The 17302-nt window shown below is 38.0% G+C and overlaps 1 protein-coding gene across 1 annotated transcript in view; it reads left to right on the top strand.

The window, feature by feature from the left end:
- The first annotated feature begins 5636 nt into the window (after nucleotides 1–5636).
- Nucleotides 5637–17302, top strand: part of LOC111142650 (proteasome subunit alpha 8) — a 40774-nt gene continuing 29108 nt past the window's right edge. The window contains 3 exon segments of the mRNA XM_022495968.1: nucleotides 5637–5833; nucleotides 5835–5994; nucleotides 16667–16793. Of these exon segments, the coding sequence (XP_022351676.1) occupies nucleotides 5637–5833; nucleotides 5835–5994; nucleotides 16667–16793 (484 nt within the window).

The raw sequence follows: 17302 nt of genomic DNA on the forward strand, positions 1-17302 counted from the left end.
TATATATTTTTATATGGTTCTCTTAGTGCTTTCCTCAGAGATTATATATACATTTTGGATCAATTAGTCTAATATAAATTAGAAATTTTTTTTTGAAATTTTACTATTTTCTGAAACAACAAAGGGAAGTTAGAACACTTTAAGTTCATTTGTTTTTCTATCCAAATTATATGTTATTTTCTCAATATTTTAATATTATATATATTTATAATCTCATAGGGATTGTTTTGTTCAGTTAATATTTATTTGAGCTTATGCATATGTTTACCCTTGATCCTCTTTTTTTCCCTCCATCTCCAAATTTCCACCTGTGATAATTTGCTTCTATCTGAAGAACAATTTTTAATATTTCCTTCAGTGAGTGTTTGCTGGTAACTAAACTTTTATGGTTTTGTGTGAAAAACACTCTAATTTTGCCTTCAAATTTAAAAGCTATTTTCACTAGAAACAGATTATCATACCAGATTTGCATATATTTTAGCATGTTGAAGGTAGAATTCCATATTACTACTAAAGTCAGATGACAGCCTTATTATCTATCTTTTGATAATATACCTATCTTTTCTCTTTAGATAGTTTTAAGATTTTTCTCAATGTCTTTGGTTTACATTGGATTTACTGTAATTTTTCTAAGTGTGAATTTCTTTTATTTATCCTTCTTGCTATTAATGGTTTTTCTTAAATCTGCTGTTTGATTCTTTTGCCAGTTTGAAAATTTCTAAACAAAGTATCTTTATATGTTGTTTCTGCTCTATTTTTTTTTAACCTCTTATTGTCTGGTACTCTAACTATACCTACATTTGGTTTTTCACCATACCTACTATGTTTTAGATTCTTTTTCAATGTTCTCTATCCTCTTATCTCTCTCTACTTTGATGTGGAAATTTTATATATATATTTTTTAATTATCTTCTAATACCCCACTCCTCTCTTTAACTATGACTGATTTTAAGTCCAATTATTGACTTAAGTCCAATTTTAAGTAAACTAGATCTGATTTTAAGTCCAATTACTGATATTAAGTCCAATTTTAAGTCCTCAATCTCAGTTAATATAGTATTCATTTCTATAGTTTCCACACACGCTTCATTAACAGCTCTAGTCTCAGCTAAAAATCTTGATCTTGTTTTTAATCGCCTGCATATAAGCATCATATTTGTTTTAAAAATCTATATTTGATAACTTCATTATCTGGATCTTATTAACAGACATCTTATCTGGATCTCTGTTTCTATGGCCCATTGTTTCTCTTCTTCTTTGGTCACACCATTTTTTTATGTGTGCAGGGTTACTTTTAATAGAGCACAGGATAGTGCATATGAGAAACTGCAACACTTTGAGGTTCTGCATGACGTTATCTTCCTCTACAGAGAATTTACTTTTGCTTCTGGCAGGCAACTAATCCTCTAGGAGTACAAGCAATGCTTTATTCTAGTGCTTCCCAACTTTTAGCCTTAGGAATACCATCTTAAAAATTATTAAAGAAAAAAAAAATTCTTGAGGACCCTGAAGAGCTTTTTTTTATGTGGGTTATACCTATCAATATTTACCATATTAGAAATTAAAAGTTTATTATTAATTCATTAAAAGTTAAACCCATTTATATTTACACATTTCATATATTTCTATTAGAACACCTATATTTTCTAGGGTGTCTGGGTGGCTCAGTCAGTTAAGCACTGGACTCTTGGTTTAGGCTCAGGTCGTGATCTCAGGGTTGTGGCATCGAGCCCTGCATCAGGCTCTGCACGCAGTGGAGCGTCTGCTTAAGATTCTCTCTCCCTTTCCCTATGTCCTTCACCTACCCCTTGCATGTGTGAGCATGCTCTCTCTCTCTCTCTCAAATAAATAAATCTTTTCAGTAAGTAAATAAATGAAAAATCTGTATTTCCCAAAATTTAAAAACATTAGTGAAAAGAATGAAATTATAAATCTCTTTTTTAATATCCAGCTTAATAGAATACAGCTGGATTCTTAGCTCTGCTTCTACATTCCAACTGTTGCAATGTGTTATTTAGGTTGAAATATAGGAGGAAAACAAACTCACAAAGGTATATATTGGAAAATAAACTATTTTTATAGCCTTTTTAGATCGCTTAGATAAATTACAGTGATTTCAATCACTGGATCTTTGTTGCTAGACATTCAAAAAGTGGTAGTTTCTTAGTTAAAATTTGTCATCTAAAATCACATCAATGAACTTTTAGTACTCTTTTACATTAAAATCTGCTAGTCTGTGTAGGAATTTAAATGTATTTCTTATTTATGCATGATTGTGCATGATTTATGTTTTGGTCACTAGAAAATCCTGGCTCACTGAGTTATGCATATTTTCCAAATGTGGTACTACATTAAAAAATCACATTTTAATATGGCCACCAATCTCATCAGTAAAGTCAATTATTACGGAGAAATTGTCAAGTTCATGGTGATGGATACAAGTTTTTCAAAATTCTAATTTTTGCTTTAAAAGCTTGAATTTGGGGCACCTGTGGCTCAGTGGGTTAAGCCTCTGCCTTCGGCTCAAGTCATGATCTCAGGGTCCTGGGATCAAGCCCTGCATTGGGCTCTCTGCTTGATGGGGAGCCTGTTTCCCCCTCTTTCTCTGCCTGCCTCTCTGCCTACTTGTAAGCTCTCTCTCTCTCTGTCAAATAAATGAATAAAATGTTTTTTTAAAAAATTTAAAAATAAAAGCTTGAATTTTATTTAAAGATTATTTATTTATTTGTTTTTTATTTGAAAGAGGGAGAGAGAGAACACAAGTGAGAAGGAGAGGCAGAGGGAGAGGGAGAAGCAGGAGCCCAACTCAGGGTCCAATCCTAGGATCCTATGACCTGAGGCAAGCACTTAACTGACTGAGCCACCCAGGCCCCACAAAAGCTTGAATTTTATCTTTGGAAATATATGCTGTCTCTTATTTTTCTTGAAGTAACAGGCTAATTTTGTTCCTTTTCAGAAATGTCTGTCCAAATATCTAACCCTAAATGACCACAATATGTCAGTCACTCTTTTAGATATAAATGATATTCCATAAGAATGGGGGCTGGGGTGCCGGGGTGGCTCAGTGGGTTAAAGCCTCTGCCTTTGGCTCAGGTCACGATCCTGGGATCAAGCCCCACATCAGTCTCTCTGCTCATCAGGGAGCCTGCTTCCCCCCACCCCCCGCCCCTGCCTGCCTCTCTGCCTACTTGTGATCTCTCTCTGTCAAATAAATAAATAAAATCTTAAAAAAAAAAAAAAAAAAGAATGGGGGCTGGTTCAGTTAGCAACTCAAAGATTTACAAAAGTGGTTTTTCTCAAGCTAACCACTTTACTTTGAAGGCAGCAGAAGTACCTTATGTACACTTTCCATTCTGGATATTAAAAATATAAGTATTCATGAGTCAAGATTTGATAAATTAATAATTTACTACTTACTCAATGACATTCTTCAATGAAATTGGCATTTTTTAAATGAGTGTTTAGTGGTAAAGAATACAGTGTATATTTAGTACAGATTGGTGCTACTGCCTTGATTCATACTAAGGCTCCAGCAATTTTACCCATTTCTTTTACACTACAAATGTAAATATTCATGCAGTGAAAGGACAAATACCATTTTAATATTATCACTATAGTTTTGATGTTGTGAATCCCTTGAAAGGTTTTGGATAATTCCAAAGATCTGTGGACCACAGTTTGAGAAACACTACTGATGTGCAGCTGCCAATTGAATGGTCAAGAAAGAATTCTTGAGGCATTTTTGATGCAAAGGGTGCTTTTATTACAGCATGGGGACTGAACTCATGGGCAGAAAGAGCTGCACTGGGATTGTGAGGAGTGACTGATTATATACTTTTTAGTTAATGGGGGCTATGGGTAACCTAAGTCTCTAAGGAATTTGTGCATGTTGAAAGCAAGGTCTCCAGGAGGTGGAAGGGCTAGCTATTGTTAAGATAAGGTCACTTTCAGTCTCTAACAAAACAACAACATTAAAGCAGCCATGAGTTCCTTGAGGAATGTCATGCTCTGCATGTCTTAGAGCATGAGACATTCCAGTCTGCAGTGGGCTGCAAGTTGTAAGGAGATTTAATTTTAGCCACCTTTCTCTTTCCTTTGTTCTCGTCATCAACCACTTTATTCCAGTCTTTAACAGAGATGATGCAAAACTTGGTTAGTCCTTGTAAGAAGAGGTGTGTGTTTGTTTACTCTTCCTTCTGTGTTGTGGTCCTTTGGGTCCCAAATCAAAGCCTAGGTCACCTTTACCATGTCCCGCTATGCCGCTTCGAAATCCAATTTTTGTCTATCAAAAGTCTGCTTCACTACTCACCTAGGCATTATAAATAGGCAAATACCTCAAGGGTAAAATCCTTGGTTTACCTCTGAGAGTGTCCTTTCTCTTCTGAATCTTGACACCACAACTCCTCATTCCCTGTTAGCTATTTGGAGTCAGAATACATATTTTTAGGGGCGCCGGGGTGGCTCAGTGGGTTAGGCCGCTGCCTTCGGCTCAGGTCATGATCTCAGAGTCTGGGATCGAGCCCCGCGTCAGGCTCTCTGCTCAGCGGGGAGCCTGCTTCCTGCTCTCTCTCTGCCTGCCTCTCTGCCTGCTTGTGATCTCTCTGTCAAATGGATAAATAAAATCTTTAAAAAAAAAAAAAAAAGAATACATATTTTTTAAAAAAATTGTTTTGTCCAGTATTTTTAGTTGTTCTCAATAGGAGATCTGGATCAAACCATCAAGACTGCCATTGCAGGAAGTCTCTAGGCATTAAACTTTGACATTATACTGTTTTTATAAAGTATAAAGATAAATTATGCTTACTGTAAAAATTTTAAAATACAAATATAAAATTTAATACAGTAACTTCTCTCTCCTTACCATGTTTCCTCCTTCTCTTTCCAATCCTTGGACTCCTGCAAAGAAAACCACTCTAGTCAACTTGATGTACGCCCTCTCACTCTTTTCTCTATAGATTTAAAGAAATATGTTTGCAGATACATTTAAAAAAACATTTAAGTGGGCTCATCCTACATTTTTATTCTTCCTAATTTCTCTCTTACAGAATAATCTAAACGTTTTAGTTAGCTCAATGATTAATAACAAGAGTTAACATTTTTCAAGTGCTTATCTGTGATAAGTAATGCTTTCACACAGTAATAGGTTATTTCTTTTGCTTTTTACAACAACCTTGTGAAGTCAGTATTTTTATCCTCCTTTTACAGGTCAGGAAAGTAGGTTTTAGGGAAATGAAATATACCTACCCAAAGCTACACTGTTAAGTTGGGCTTTTTAAAAAATGTATTTGATTAAATTAATATCATCTTAATTCCTGTCATTAGCAGAAAATAAAAATTTTCTTTCACAAGGCAGAAAATGAAAAAAAAATTTTTTTTGAAAATTATTTCTTTCCTTGACTTAAAACGACGTAAGATATGTGAGAGAGCGAAATGAAATTTATAATTTGGAGCTAAAGTGAAGAGGTTGAAATTTAACTTACCACTGGTGCTCTGACAGTTTGCAAAAACCGAAATATCTTCGGATTTCTCTCCATGAAGCCCTAGTCTTGGGTGTCATTTTTAAAACCGGAGTGATTTGACACCATCCCAAGGGCAACACCGTAGTGGGAGAACTGGGAAGTGTGCACTAAGCACTAATGGTAGCAGAGGAACTCTGCCATCTCACAGGCACAGCCATGCCCAGGCAGGCGGAACAAAGACTTTTCAGTGGCATCGAGGCGGGTGGACGCCAGGACTGCCAGAGGGCATCTCGCGGTATGAGTGCGAGCACTTCCGGGAGGCAGCGCGAGGCTCTGGGCAAGCACTTCCGGGTGGCACGTGGCAACCGGCGAGACGCGCGTTTCTCCAGAGGTAGCGTCGTTGGCGACGCAGGAATTGGCGTCGGCCTGTGCCATGGCATCTCGGTATGACCGGGCAATCACTGTCTTCTCCCCAGATGGACATCTTTTCCAAGTGGAATATGCCCAGGAAGCAGTGAAAAAAGGATCCACAGCGGTGAGCGATCAGTTTCTCCACCATTGCTCCCGGCCGTGCCTTCCTCACCCCACTGCTCCAACCCAAGGTCCTGATGGAGGGGGGGGGGGTGTCAGAAAAGGAGAGTCTCCCACTTGTGAGAATCGATTCCTAATTTTTATCGAGGGAGATGCCCTTTCTGAAATTAGAAATTTGCCAATTCTGAAAAATTGGTAGATTTCATAGGTGTGCAGCTGCTTTTGAAAAACCATAGCTACAGACACAAAACTAGGGTGTGAGTGGAAGCCTTGATTTTAGAAGAGACATTAATGCTGTGTCTAACAATAAGGGAAGAAAAAACTTCATCCACTTAGTAACAGCCTTTCTGGATGCACATGATCTGCTTCCTCGGGAATCCACAGATGCATGGAAAAGTAACAGTTCCTTCATGTGGGTACTGTTGTTTAATGGTAATTACATTAAAAACAGGCCATGCCTGCCTCCTGAAATAGGGACAAATCAATGTAAAATTGAATCTGTTGGCGAAGAAATGATCAAAATCGCTAAGCCAGCTACCACACAGTTCCTCCTGTTGAAAGTAATTGTCCTAAGATTTTCAACCAAATATCTGGCAGCCTTTTAGAGCTCTAAGCCCCAAGAATCTGCGTTCTTTTGCCACATTTTTGTTTGTTTGTTGTTCAAATGATGCAGGAATTCTTTGAGAGATTGTACCCTACTTTACATTTAAGTATCCATATTTCTGAAAAAACTTAAATACTCAAGGTAGCAGTAATACTCCTGACAAGTTTTAATTACATTTAATAATCATGGTGATTTAGGGGCATCTGAGTGGCTCAGTGGGGTAAGCCTTTGCCTTCAGCTCAGGTCATGATCTCGGGGTCCTGGGATCAAGCCCCACATCCGGCTCTCTGCTCTGAGGGGGGCCTGCTTCCCACCCCCACCCCAGCCTGCCTCTGTGCCTACTTGTGATCTCTGTCTGTCAAATAAATAAATAAAATCTTTTTTAAAAAATCATGGTGACTTATAAAAATTAAAAAGGACAAAATTGCCATAGTGACCAAGGATCTATTATCCCACATCTTCTGAATCCTAACTTGTGAATTCAGAAGGATAAAATTTTTTTTTTTTTAGATTTTATTTATTTATTTGTCAGAGAGAGAGAGAGAGAGATAGCACGAGCACACAAGCAGAGGGAGCAGCAGCCAGAGGGAGAGCAGCCTCTCCACTGAGCAGGGAGCCAGATGCAGGGACCTGATCCCAGGACCCTAGAATCATGACCTGAGCAGAAGGCAGATGCTTAACTGACAGAGCCACCCAGGCATCCCTGAAGGATACAATTTTTTTAAATCTCTCGAATTTCATGAGCATGTTTGTTGTGTATTTTGGAAATTGAAACACCAGGTATGAGAATATACCGTGCGTTTCTGAGTCTAGCAGTGTCTCTATTTTCCTCACTTTCCATACCAACTTAATTATGGAAGGAAATAATTCACTTTTATTATAAATCTATCAAATGCAAAGTGGTAAAAAAAATAACACTAGAAAGAATCTTATCATTTTTAAACTATTTTTCTATTTAATTGGGCCCTCTAGTTTTGCTTCTGTTTTATAAGTAATTTTTTTTAGAATTGTAAATTTAAGAAAAGCCTGATGTAGCTTAAACCAAAAGGGTACCATTTTGATAAAAACAAAAAGTTATATAATCCCAGCAAGGCATGAAGCATATGGTTAGAAGATAATGCCCAAGTTTTAGAGCCTAAAATAAAGAAAGTAATGGGAGAAGACTGGGGTATAATAAGAAGCCACACTGGCTCATTTAAAATGTTTTAAGAATGCTATAGAACTGATTGATAGTTCCTTTGTAATGAGCTGTAAAAGGGTATGGATATAAAAATACCTATAGTGGGCATTTTTAAAGATACATTGGAAGGATGAGACAGTTTTTGTCTCAGGTTTCTGAAATTATAATTTGCATCTTTGTATGGAGTTGTTCATTGTGTTTCCTTGAGGGTGCTATGACCTTTTATGTGGGGTAAAGTTTATAATGGCACTTGTTTATTAAAATATGTTACAAAATATTCTGCCTATAAGCAACATTTGTTATGATGAATTGCAAATAACCAGTTCTGACCAGTGTGTGGATGCAATATTATTTAGTAATACAAGAAGTTATAGGGACCACAATTAGAGGCTTGGGTTCTACTTCCTTCTTGGTGATTATCTTATAGCATGAAGTGAGGCAAGAGGCCTCTTTACTTTTTGCTTTAGTTCCCTTTTCTGTAAATGAAAAATATGTTTTAATAACATTTTGGAGAGGTAATACCTTTCTTCTTAGGAAAAAAAAACAATGAATCCTTTACAGTTTTCCCATGAAAAAGGTAAGATTTATTACCATTACTCATTCTGTCCCTTCCCTGACCCCAAACTGTTACTGCCTCCCTCTTTCCTGCTTTTTCAAATCTTAGCTTCACGTTCTGGCCATCACTGTCTTCCATAATCCTTATCCACCCTCTTTAATTAAAGGGGCAGCTTCATGGTTTTACTCACATATGTTTGTGGGTAAAGGAGAAAACACCTTTATTTATGCCACAGTCCCTCTTTTGTATCCTCCGAGAATCTCTGCACATTTCTTCTCCTTGATGAAGCCTTCTGGATCTGCTCCAGCCATTTTGACTCTTATTCTTTTTCTGAACTTAAAATCTGTACCACATAGCATTTTAGAGTATCTACTATTTGGTTTCATATTCACTTTAATTTCAAGTATACTTAATAGTCTTCTCACAGCAACTGGATAGTAAGATCTTTAAGAATCTAGGTAGCATAGGAATGCCTGGGTGGCTTAGTCAGTTAAGTGTCTGCCTTCAACTGGGGTCTGGGATTGAGTATCATGTTGGGCTCTTTGCTCAGCGGGGAGCCTGCTACTCCCTCTAACTGCAGCTCCCCCTGCTTGTGCTGCCTCTCTCTCTCACTTTCTCTCTCTGACAAATAAATAAATTCTTTAAAAAAAAAAAAGCCCTAAAAATCAGGTAGCATAATTCCACTTGTATTTTTATCACACGATATACTACAGTGGAGGGGCAAAGTAAGAAGTAAACACTTAAGTAATATTTCTTTTGTACCAAGTATTTTAGTATGTTATGTAATGTTAAGGATAGTATTTTTTTTTAAGATTTATTTATTTATTTATTTGACAGAGAGATCACAAGCAGGCAGAGAGGCAGGCAGAGAGAGAGGAGGAAGCAGGCTCCCCTAGAGAGCAGAGAGCCCGATGCGGGGCTCGATCCCAGGACTCTGAGATCATGACCTGAGCCGAAGGCAGCGGCTTAACCCACTGAGCTACCCAGGCGCCCCAGGATAGTATTTAATCCCCTTTTTATATGTGTGGAAACTGATTCAGAAACTTTGGGTAACCAGCTAGAAAGTGATGGAGCCCATATTCACACTTAATTTTTTCTAGTTCCAAAGCCTCTGCTCTTTGCATTGTATCATGCAATTTAATATTTGTCTAATAATTAGCTATCATATCATGAATATGGAAGCCAGGTACATATCACACAGGCAATTAATTTCTGTCCTCCTGGACACAATGATGACCATGTGACTGAAATCTAGCCAGTGTAAGTCCATCCTTAGGACTTTTTATTTTATTTTTTTTATAAGATTTTTTATTTATTTATTTGACAGAGAGAGATCACAAGTAGAGAGGCAGGCAGAGAGAGAGAGAGAGAGAGAGAGAGAGAGGGAAGCAGGCTCCCTGCTGAGCAGAGAGCCCGATGCGGGACTCGATCCCAGGACCCTGAGATCATGACCTGAGCCGAAGGCAGCGGCCCAACCCACTGAGCCACCCAGGCGCCCCTCCTTAGGACCTTTTAAACTAGGGATAGTGGTAGCTTTTTTCCTCTGGGACAGCTGTTGGGATGTGTGTCCAAGATTGCCAGTGGCCATCTTTTTTTTTTTTTTTTCCTGTAACAGAGAAAGCTTCTCTTTATTAAGAGAGCAAAAGGCCAATATGCAAAGAGTAAATATTACAGTCCCTAAATCTTTCTGTTCCAAGTCCAGCTCTGTGCTGTCTCAGTTTGCTTAGTGAGAAATGCTCCTTATTAGTACAAGCTTTTAAGTAGAGGAATGCCACATTCAGATTTTCTTTTTTTTTTCATATTTTTATTTTTCAAGATTTCTCAGACTCCAGTGTGGTCAGTGGATTAGATAATATCAAGACTGGAAGTCGGGAAACCACATAGGAGTCTATGAAGCAATCCAGATGAAACATAATAGTTTTTACTATGGTTGGGACAGAAAGGAGAATAAGGCAGATTCCAGAAAAACTGTAATGGTATAGTTGAAACAATTTTCAACTATATAAATAAATAAAGCGGCAGGGGGTGGAGAGAGGAGAGTAGCAAGGAGTCAAAGATAGTACCTCTGCTTCTGGATTTAGCCTCTTAGTAAATGGCCCTGCCGCTTTTTTAGAACATATGAAGCTCTAAGTTTGACTGAAGGATTGAGGTTCAGACTTGTTGAGGTTGAGATGCTATGGAAACTATAGTAGGTAGCCTCTAAAATGACCTCCAATGATCTCCACTTTCTGGTGCTCATGCCTTTGTGTAATCCTCTCCCCCTTGTGTGTGGGCTGAATCTAGTTACTGGTTTCTAGGAATCCAGATAGGCAAAAGTGATGGGATGTCACTTCAGAGGTTAAGTTACAAAGAGATGGTGACTTATGTCTTGCTCATCCTCTTTGATTCTGACTTGCTTATTCTTATGGAACATAGCGGCCATTTTTAGTTGCACCATGGAGGGTCCTATGTAGCAAGGAACTGAGTCCCAGCAATGAGTGAGGAACTGAATCTAACAACCATGCAGGTGAGCTTGGAAATGGATCCTCCCTCATGAGCCTTGAGATGAGTGTAGCCCTGGAGGGCAATTTGATTGCAGGCCTGAGAGAGACCCTAAGCTAGAGGATAAACTGTCCATATTCTTGACCCACAGAGACTGTGACGCATGAGTATACATAAATATACATGTTTGGAACTCAGGAGATTGATATGGACTAGAGATAGTAATTTTGAAGTGCATCATTTGTCTCCCGTGCTTAAAATATATGTTGAAGGTGAAGTAAATGTGTATTCTTGAGTACTCTTCTTCTCTTGAAAAGATGAAATGTAGACCATAGACTAATGGACTGTGTAGAGCATAACCTACAACCATGAGGGACCTTAATTACCTGTGTGTGGTCTACCTTGACTAAACTCTGGGAGGAGTGGGGGTAGAAACCATGTGGCCATCAGCTGAAGGATAATGACAGTATTTGGGTTTGAAGAGATTGAGAGAGGGATGGGATTGAAGTGAAGTAGTCTTTAAGAATTTGTTTAAGATAAGGGAGACTTTAGCATGTGTTTAAATTGTTGGTGAGAAAAAGCCAGTAGAGAAATTCAAGGTTTGTTTTGTGTTTATTTTATTTTTAACTTTTTATTATGGAATATTTTGAACACACAAAGATATAAAGGGAATACCGTAATGAACCTCTGTATACCCATTATCCAGCTCCAACAATTACCAGCATTTTACCAATCTGTTATATCTTTCCCCAACTTTTCACTCTTTCCAGCAGAATAATTTTATTTATTTTTTTTTAAAGATTTTATTTATTTATTTGACAGAGAGATCACAAGCAGGCAGAGAGGCAGGCAGAGAGAGAGGAGGAAGCAGGCTCCCTGCTGAGCGGAGAGCCCGATGCGGGGCTCGATCCCAGGACTCTGAGATCATGACCTGAGCCGAAGGCAGCGGCTTAACCCACTGAGCCACCCAGGCGCCCCGAGCAGAATAATTTTAATTGAATTTTTTATTGAGATAATTGTAGATTCACATATAGTTGTAAGAAATAATACATAGAGATTTGGGGGCACCTGGCTGGCTCAGCTGGTAGAGCATGCAGCTCTTGGTCTTGGGATCATGAGTTTGAGCCTCATGTTGGGTGTAGAGATTACTTAAATATATAAACTTAAGGGAAAAAAAAAAAGAATACATAGGACTTCTTGTGTACTTTATCCATTTTCTACCTAGTCTAAAAACCCTTTGCATAGATCCCAAAAATTTTCTCCTGTATTTTTTCCTAAAAGTTTATAGTTTTGCATTTTACGTTTAAATTTATTATCTATTTTGAGTTAATTTTTGATTATAGTGTGAGATATAGATTAAAATTCATTCTTCAGTGGAGTATTTTTTTTTAAGATTTTATTTATTTATTTGACAGTGAGATAGAGAGAGCACAAGCAGGTAGAGTGGCAGGCAGAGGGGGAGGGAGAAGCTGGCTCCTCACTGAACAAGGAGCCCGATGCAGGACTTGATGCGGGCCTCAATCCCAGGACCCTAGGATTATGACCTGAGCTGAAGGCAGATGCCCAACCGACTGAGACACCCAGGTGTACCATAAGTGGAGTATTTCAAAATAAATCCCAGATAACAAGATATTTCATCATTTCAATAAAGTTGTCTCTTAAGACCGTTATCATTACTGATGAAATTGACAAAAACTCTTTAATATTTTGTAATAGTCTACATTCGGATTTTCCTCATTGCTCATAAAAAGTCTTTTTGTAATTGTGTTGAGTCTGAATCTAAAGTCCGTGTACTATGCTTAACCCTTAGGTATCTGTTTCATTCTTGAACAGCATCTCCTCTTTTTTCATGGCTTTGACTTCTTGAAGAGACTAGGTTAATTGTTCAGTGGAGTGTGCCACTTTCTAGATTCCTCTGATTGTTTCCTTGCCCTCAGAGATGCTACTATTTGGAGAGACAAGTATAATAATAAATAATAATTTTTTAAAATTTTAAAACAAATTTTTTAATTACATAAATAATTATAAATGTGCTGACTGAAGAACAGAATGGGTTGTTATTTAAAGAATAACATAGAAGGACTCCTTGAGGTGAAATTGGAATTGAGACTTGAAATAGGAAGAGAAGCATTCCAGGCAGAGGGAGTATTACATGTGAAAGTTCAGAAGAGGGAAACAGAATTGTAATTGGAAAAAGTCTTCAAAGAAGGTAATGTGGTTGGAGTTTGGTGAATAACAAGGACATACCATTGGAGAAGTAGGCAGGAGCTAGATCATGCCCAACTTTATAGCCAAGACTAAAGAGTTTAAAAAGATTTTCTAATTGCAGAGGAGTGCTGTGGAAGAATATTCAAATGTAGAGTAATCTGGCCCTACTGATGTTTTTAAATGCTCACCCTGGCAGCCTTGTAAAGACTGATTAGCAATACAGGATGGGGATGAGAGAATGGAAAGGGGGGAACAAATGTAGAAAGTGGAAAACCTATTAGGCTATGCAGTCATGTATAGTCCAGGCAAGAAATGATGGCTCCTTGTATTAGAGTGTTGATGGGGAGCTGGATAACTTTTGTAGGTAAAATGGACAAAAACAAGGTAATTGATTGGAAATGGATGGTGTGAGAGGAGGGGCTATAAAGGATAACCCAGTTTTTGGCTTGAACAGTGGAATGGATGGTGACTCATTTTCTCAGATGATTTCTGCCTGCCAGTTTGTTTTTTTTTTTTTTAAAGATTTTATTTATTTATTTGACAGAGATCACAAGTAGACAGAGAGGCAGGCAGAGAGAGAGAGGAGGAAGCAGGCTCCCTGCCGAGCAGAGAGCCCGATGCGGGGGCTCGATCCCAGGATGCTAGGATCATGACCTGAGCCAAAGGCAGAGGCTTTAACCCACTGAGCCACCCAGGTGCCCCCTCTGCCTGCCAGTTTTATAGAGACCATCAAAAGGCCTGAGCAGTGGAAATGTAATCAAGGCAAAAGGACTCACAGTGACTCCCAACCCCCTGGCTGAAATCAGGCAGGCCCATCAAGCAACCCATCTCAAAATATCCATAGGCCATAACTAATCAATGGGCTACTTACAACTAGGCACAGTTACCAAAAAAAGGGAAAATTCCATACATCCCCATATCTCCTCACCTTCTCCCTTTATTTATTTATTGTTCTTATATTTGAGAGAGAGAGAGAAAGAAAGCTCAAGCAGGGGGGAGGGCCAGAGGGAGAGAATCTCCAGCAGACTCTGTGCTGACCATGGAGACTGAGGTAGGGCTCAAACCCACCACCCTAAGATCATGGCCTGAGCTGAAATCAAGAATTGGATGCTTAACCGACTGAGCCATCCAGGCATGTTTTTCTGTATTCGTAGATTCTATTTGTAATTATCTTGTTTAGAATTTTGGTATCAGTTTTCCTTTTTTTGTGTGTTTTTTTTTTTGTTGTTGTTGTTGTTGTTGTTTTTGTTTTATTTTTTGACATGAGATTTCCTAAGTGAAAAATCATTAATACTTTTCTTTATTTAGAAAATGTTTTATTTGCCAGATTTTAACATTGTTACATAACTTTCCAAAACAGAGTTAAGAACGTTTCCATTTTGATCTGTACCATGGAATAATTTTTTTTAAGATTTTTTAAAGATATATTTATTTATTTGTCAGAGAGTGAGAAAGGGAGCACACAAGCAGGGGGTGGGAGCAGGCGGAGGGAAAAACAGGCTCCCCACTGAGCCAAGAGCCCTTTGTGGGACTCAATCCCAAGTTGAACTGACTGAGCCACCTAGGCGTCCCATGCATGGAATAATGTAAATAACATAGGAGTTACCCATAACAGAAGATCAGGAAAAATTCATCCATGAACTTCCTAGGCATGAGACTTGTTTTTGAAAGTATTCCATGTTTGTTAGAGAGACTGTGTTTTCTATATTTTCTTGAGTCTACATGGGCAGTTTTTAATTTTTCTAGTTTGTCATCCTTTTCACTCACATTTTCACATTGATTAACTTAGGGTTATAATTTTTAAGTTCCTGGTTTTTCACAGTTGTATATAATTTTTTACACTTTGCCCCTTTTGGCTAGATTAACTGAGACATCTCTTCATTATTACTTAAACTGTCTCTTGGCATCACTTATCAATTTTATTGTTTTTTCCATAATGATTAATTTCTGCTTTTTCCTTATTTCACCTTGTAAGCTTAGTTTAAATACTTTTATTCCTTTTTGAGCTTCTTGAATTCATACTTAATTTTTTATTTGATTTTATAAAATGAGATTATGAATTTTCTTGTGAGAATAATTTTACCCACATACAAAAGACTTTGATATTAGGATTTTTATTATAAACATTTTCTAGGGGCTCCCGGGTGGCTCAATCGGTTTAGAGTCTGCCTTCAACTCAGGTTATGATCCCTGGGTCCTGGGACACAGCCCCACATTAGGCTCCCTGCTCAGTGGGGAGTCTGCTTCTCCCTCTCCCTCTGTTCCTCCCCCGTGTTTGTGCTCTCTCTGTCTCTCTCAAATAAATAAAAAATCTTTAATAAACAAACATTTTCTAGATACTCTGTGTTGGAAGTTTTAATTCGTAATCCCTGTAGGTTATAAAGTTCAACATGAGTCTCTTAGATGAAAGTGGGAATGTTGAGGGAGAGTTGTTGATTTTAGAGAGGATGATTAGGGAAAGGCCTATCAGGTAAATTGATAGACTATAGTGAAGTGAGGGAACGGTAAGAGCAAAAGCCTTGATAAGTTGTCTTAAGTTTTATTTAATTGGAAGATGTAATCTCAGGTCTAGTTCTGTATTTAACCTATTCTGTATTTCCACTTCAATGATACTAATTCAGAGCCCACCTGTTTGCATAATTAGTACTAATATCACACTTGGATACAAGGCAATCATAAACACAAATACTTGTATCAAAATATTTAGACTACCAGTGTAATACAGAATTTAACTTCTCGTCTATTACTCTTGAACCCCTGAGAATATGGGCATGTTTCCACAGAAGTCCCAGTTTGAGAACTAGTATCCTTATACATTATTCTTTAGACATTTTCCTACTTCATTCCCAAGGGAAGGGATAGAGGGAGGAACAATAGTGATTCGTCTTGTTGTATTCATGTTTGATTAGAGTTTTTGTTGATCAGTAACTGGAGTGAAGGCATTTGGTCTTTCCCTTGGCTGCTTATAGCCCCCGAGCATTGTCCCTCCAGATTGTGAAATACATGGGAGAGCTTTCAGAATTTTATCTACTTAATTTTCCATACTATTTATGCTATCAGTACTCGTATTGCCCATTCTCTAAGTAATCCATATGGATTTCCAGCATTTTCTTTCATTTTGGTTAAAATTGCTCTGTATCTAGTTAGTACTTCTTCAGGTGTATTGCTTGAGTTTAGGACATTCGTGTAGTTTCAGCATTGGTGGTATATTCTTCCAATTTCCAGCTATTTTTCCTCTTTGGTTTGTGTTTAGAGAATGGACTTCTAGTAATCCTGCACCTATGCAGCTGTTTTCTTAGAAATCTACTTTTCTCAGTTTTGGGGCGCCTGGGTGGCTCAGTCATTAAGTGTCTGCATTCAGCTCGGGTCATGATCCCAGAGTCCTGGGATCAAGCCCCACATCAGGCTCCCTGCTTGGCAGGAGGCCTGCTTCTCCCTCTTCACTCCCCCTGCTTGTATTCCCTCTCTGTCTCTCTCTCTGTCAAATAAATAAATAAAATCTTTAAAAAAAAAAAAAAAGAAATCTGCTTTTCTCAGTTTTACTGAATGGTTAAGGAAAAGTCTTTTCCTCTAAGTCATGTGTTGCGATAATTTCATTTTAATGTTAAAACTGACAATTAATTATGTTTTTTAAAATTGTTTGACAGGTTGGAATCCGAGGTACTGATATAGTTGTGCTTGGAGTTGAAAAAAAATCTGTTGCCAAGCTTCAAGATGAAAGAACTGTAAGGAAAATTTGTGCCCTTGATGACCATGTTTGCATGGCTTTTGCAGGTACTTATAGAACTACAGTAATAATACAGAGTATCATAATGTAGTAGGGTAACACAGTTGGCCCCTCCTACAGTCATCCTGCTACACTTACGTAACACATGGAGATATGCTCCATTTCTTTTTTTTTTTTTTTTAAGATTCTATTTATTTATTTGACAGAGAGAGATCACAAGTAGGCAGAGCGGCAGGCAGAGAGAGAGCAGGGGAAGCAGTCTCCCCACTGAGTAGAGAGCCTGATGTGGGGCTCTATCCCAGGACCCTGAGATCATGACCTGAGCCGAAGGCAGAGGCCCAACCCACTAACCCACCCAGGTGCCCCCATTTCTTAACACAAACAGTATATCATATCTTTTCTGGAAGATCACATCTATATAAACATGGATTTCGATAATTAGTTTTGATAAAGCAGTAATGTTAAAAGATATATACAGTACCTTAATTATAACTTCAGGTAGTTGCGTTTTCTTTTTAAACTCTTTATTTTGAAACAATTATAGGTACTCAGAAAG

The sequence above is a fragment of the Enhydra lutris genome, unplaced genomic scaffold (genome assembly GCF_002288905.1).
Source record: "Enhydra lutris kenyoni isolate GAN:26980312 unplaced genomic scaffold, ASM228890v2 scaffoldscaffold8, whole genome shotgun sequence".
NCBI classification, from domain to species: Eukaryota; Metazoa; Chordata; class Mammalia; order Carnivora; family Mustelidae; genus Enhydra; species Enhydra lutris.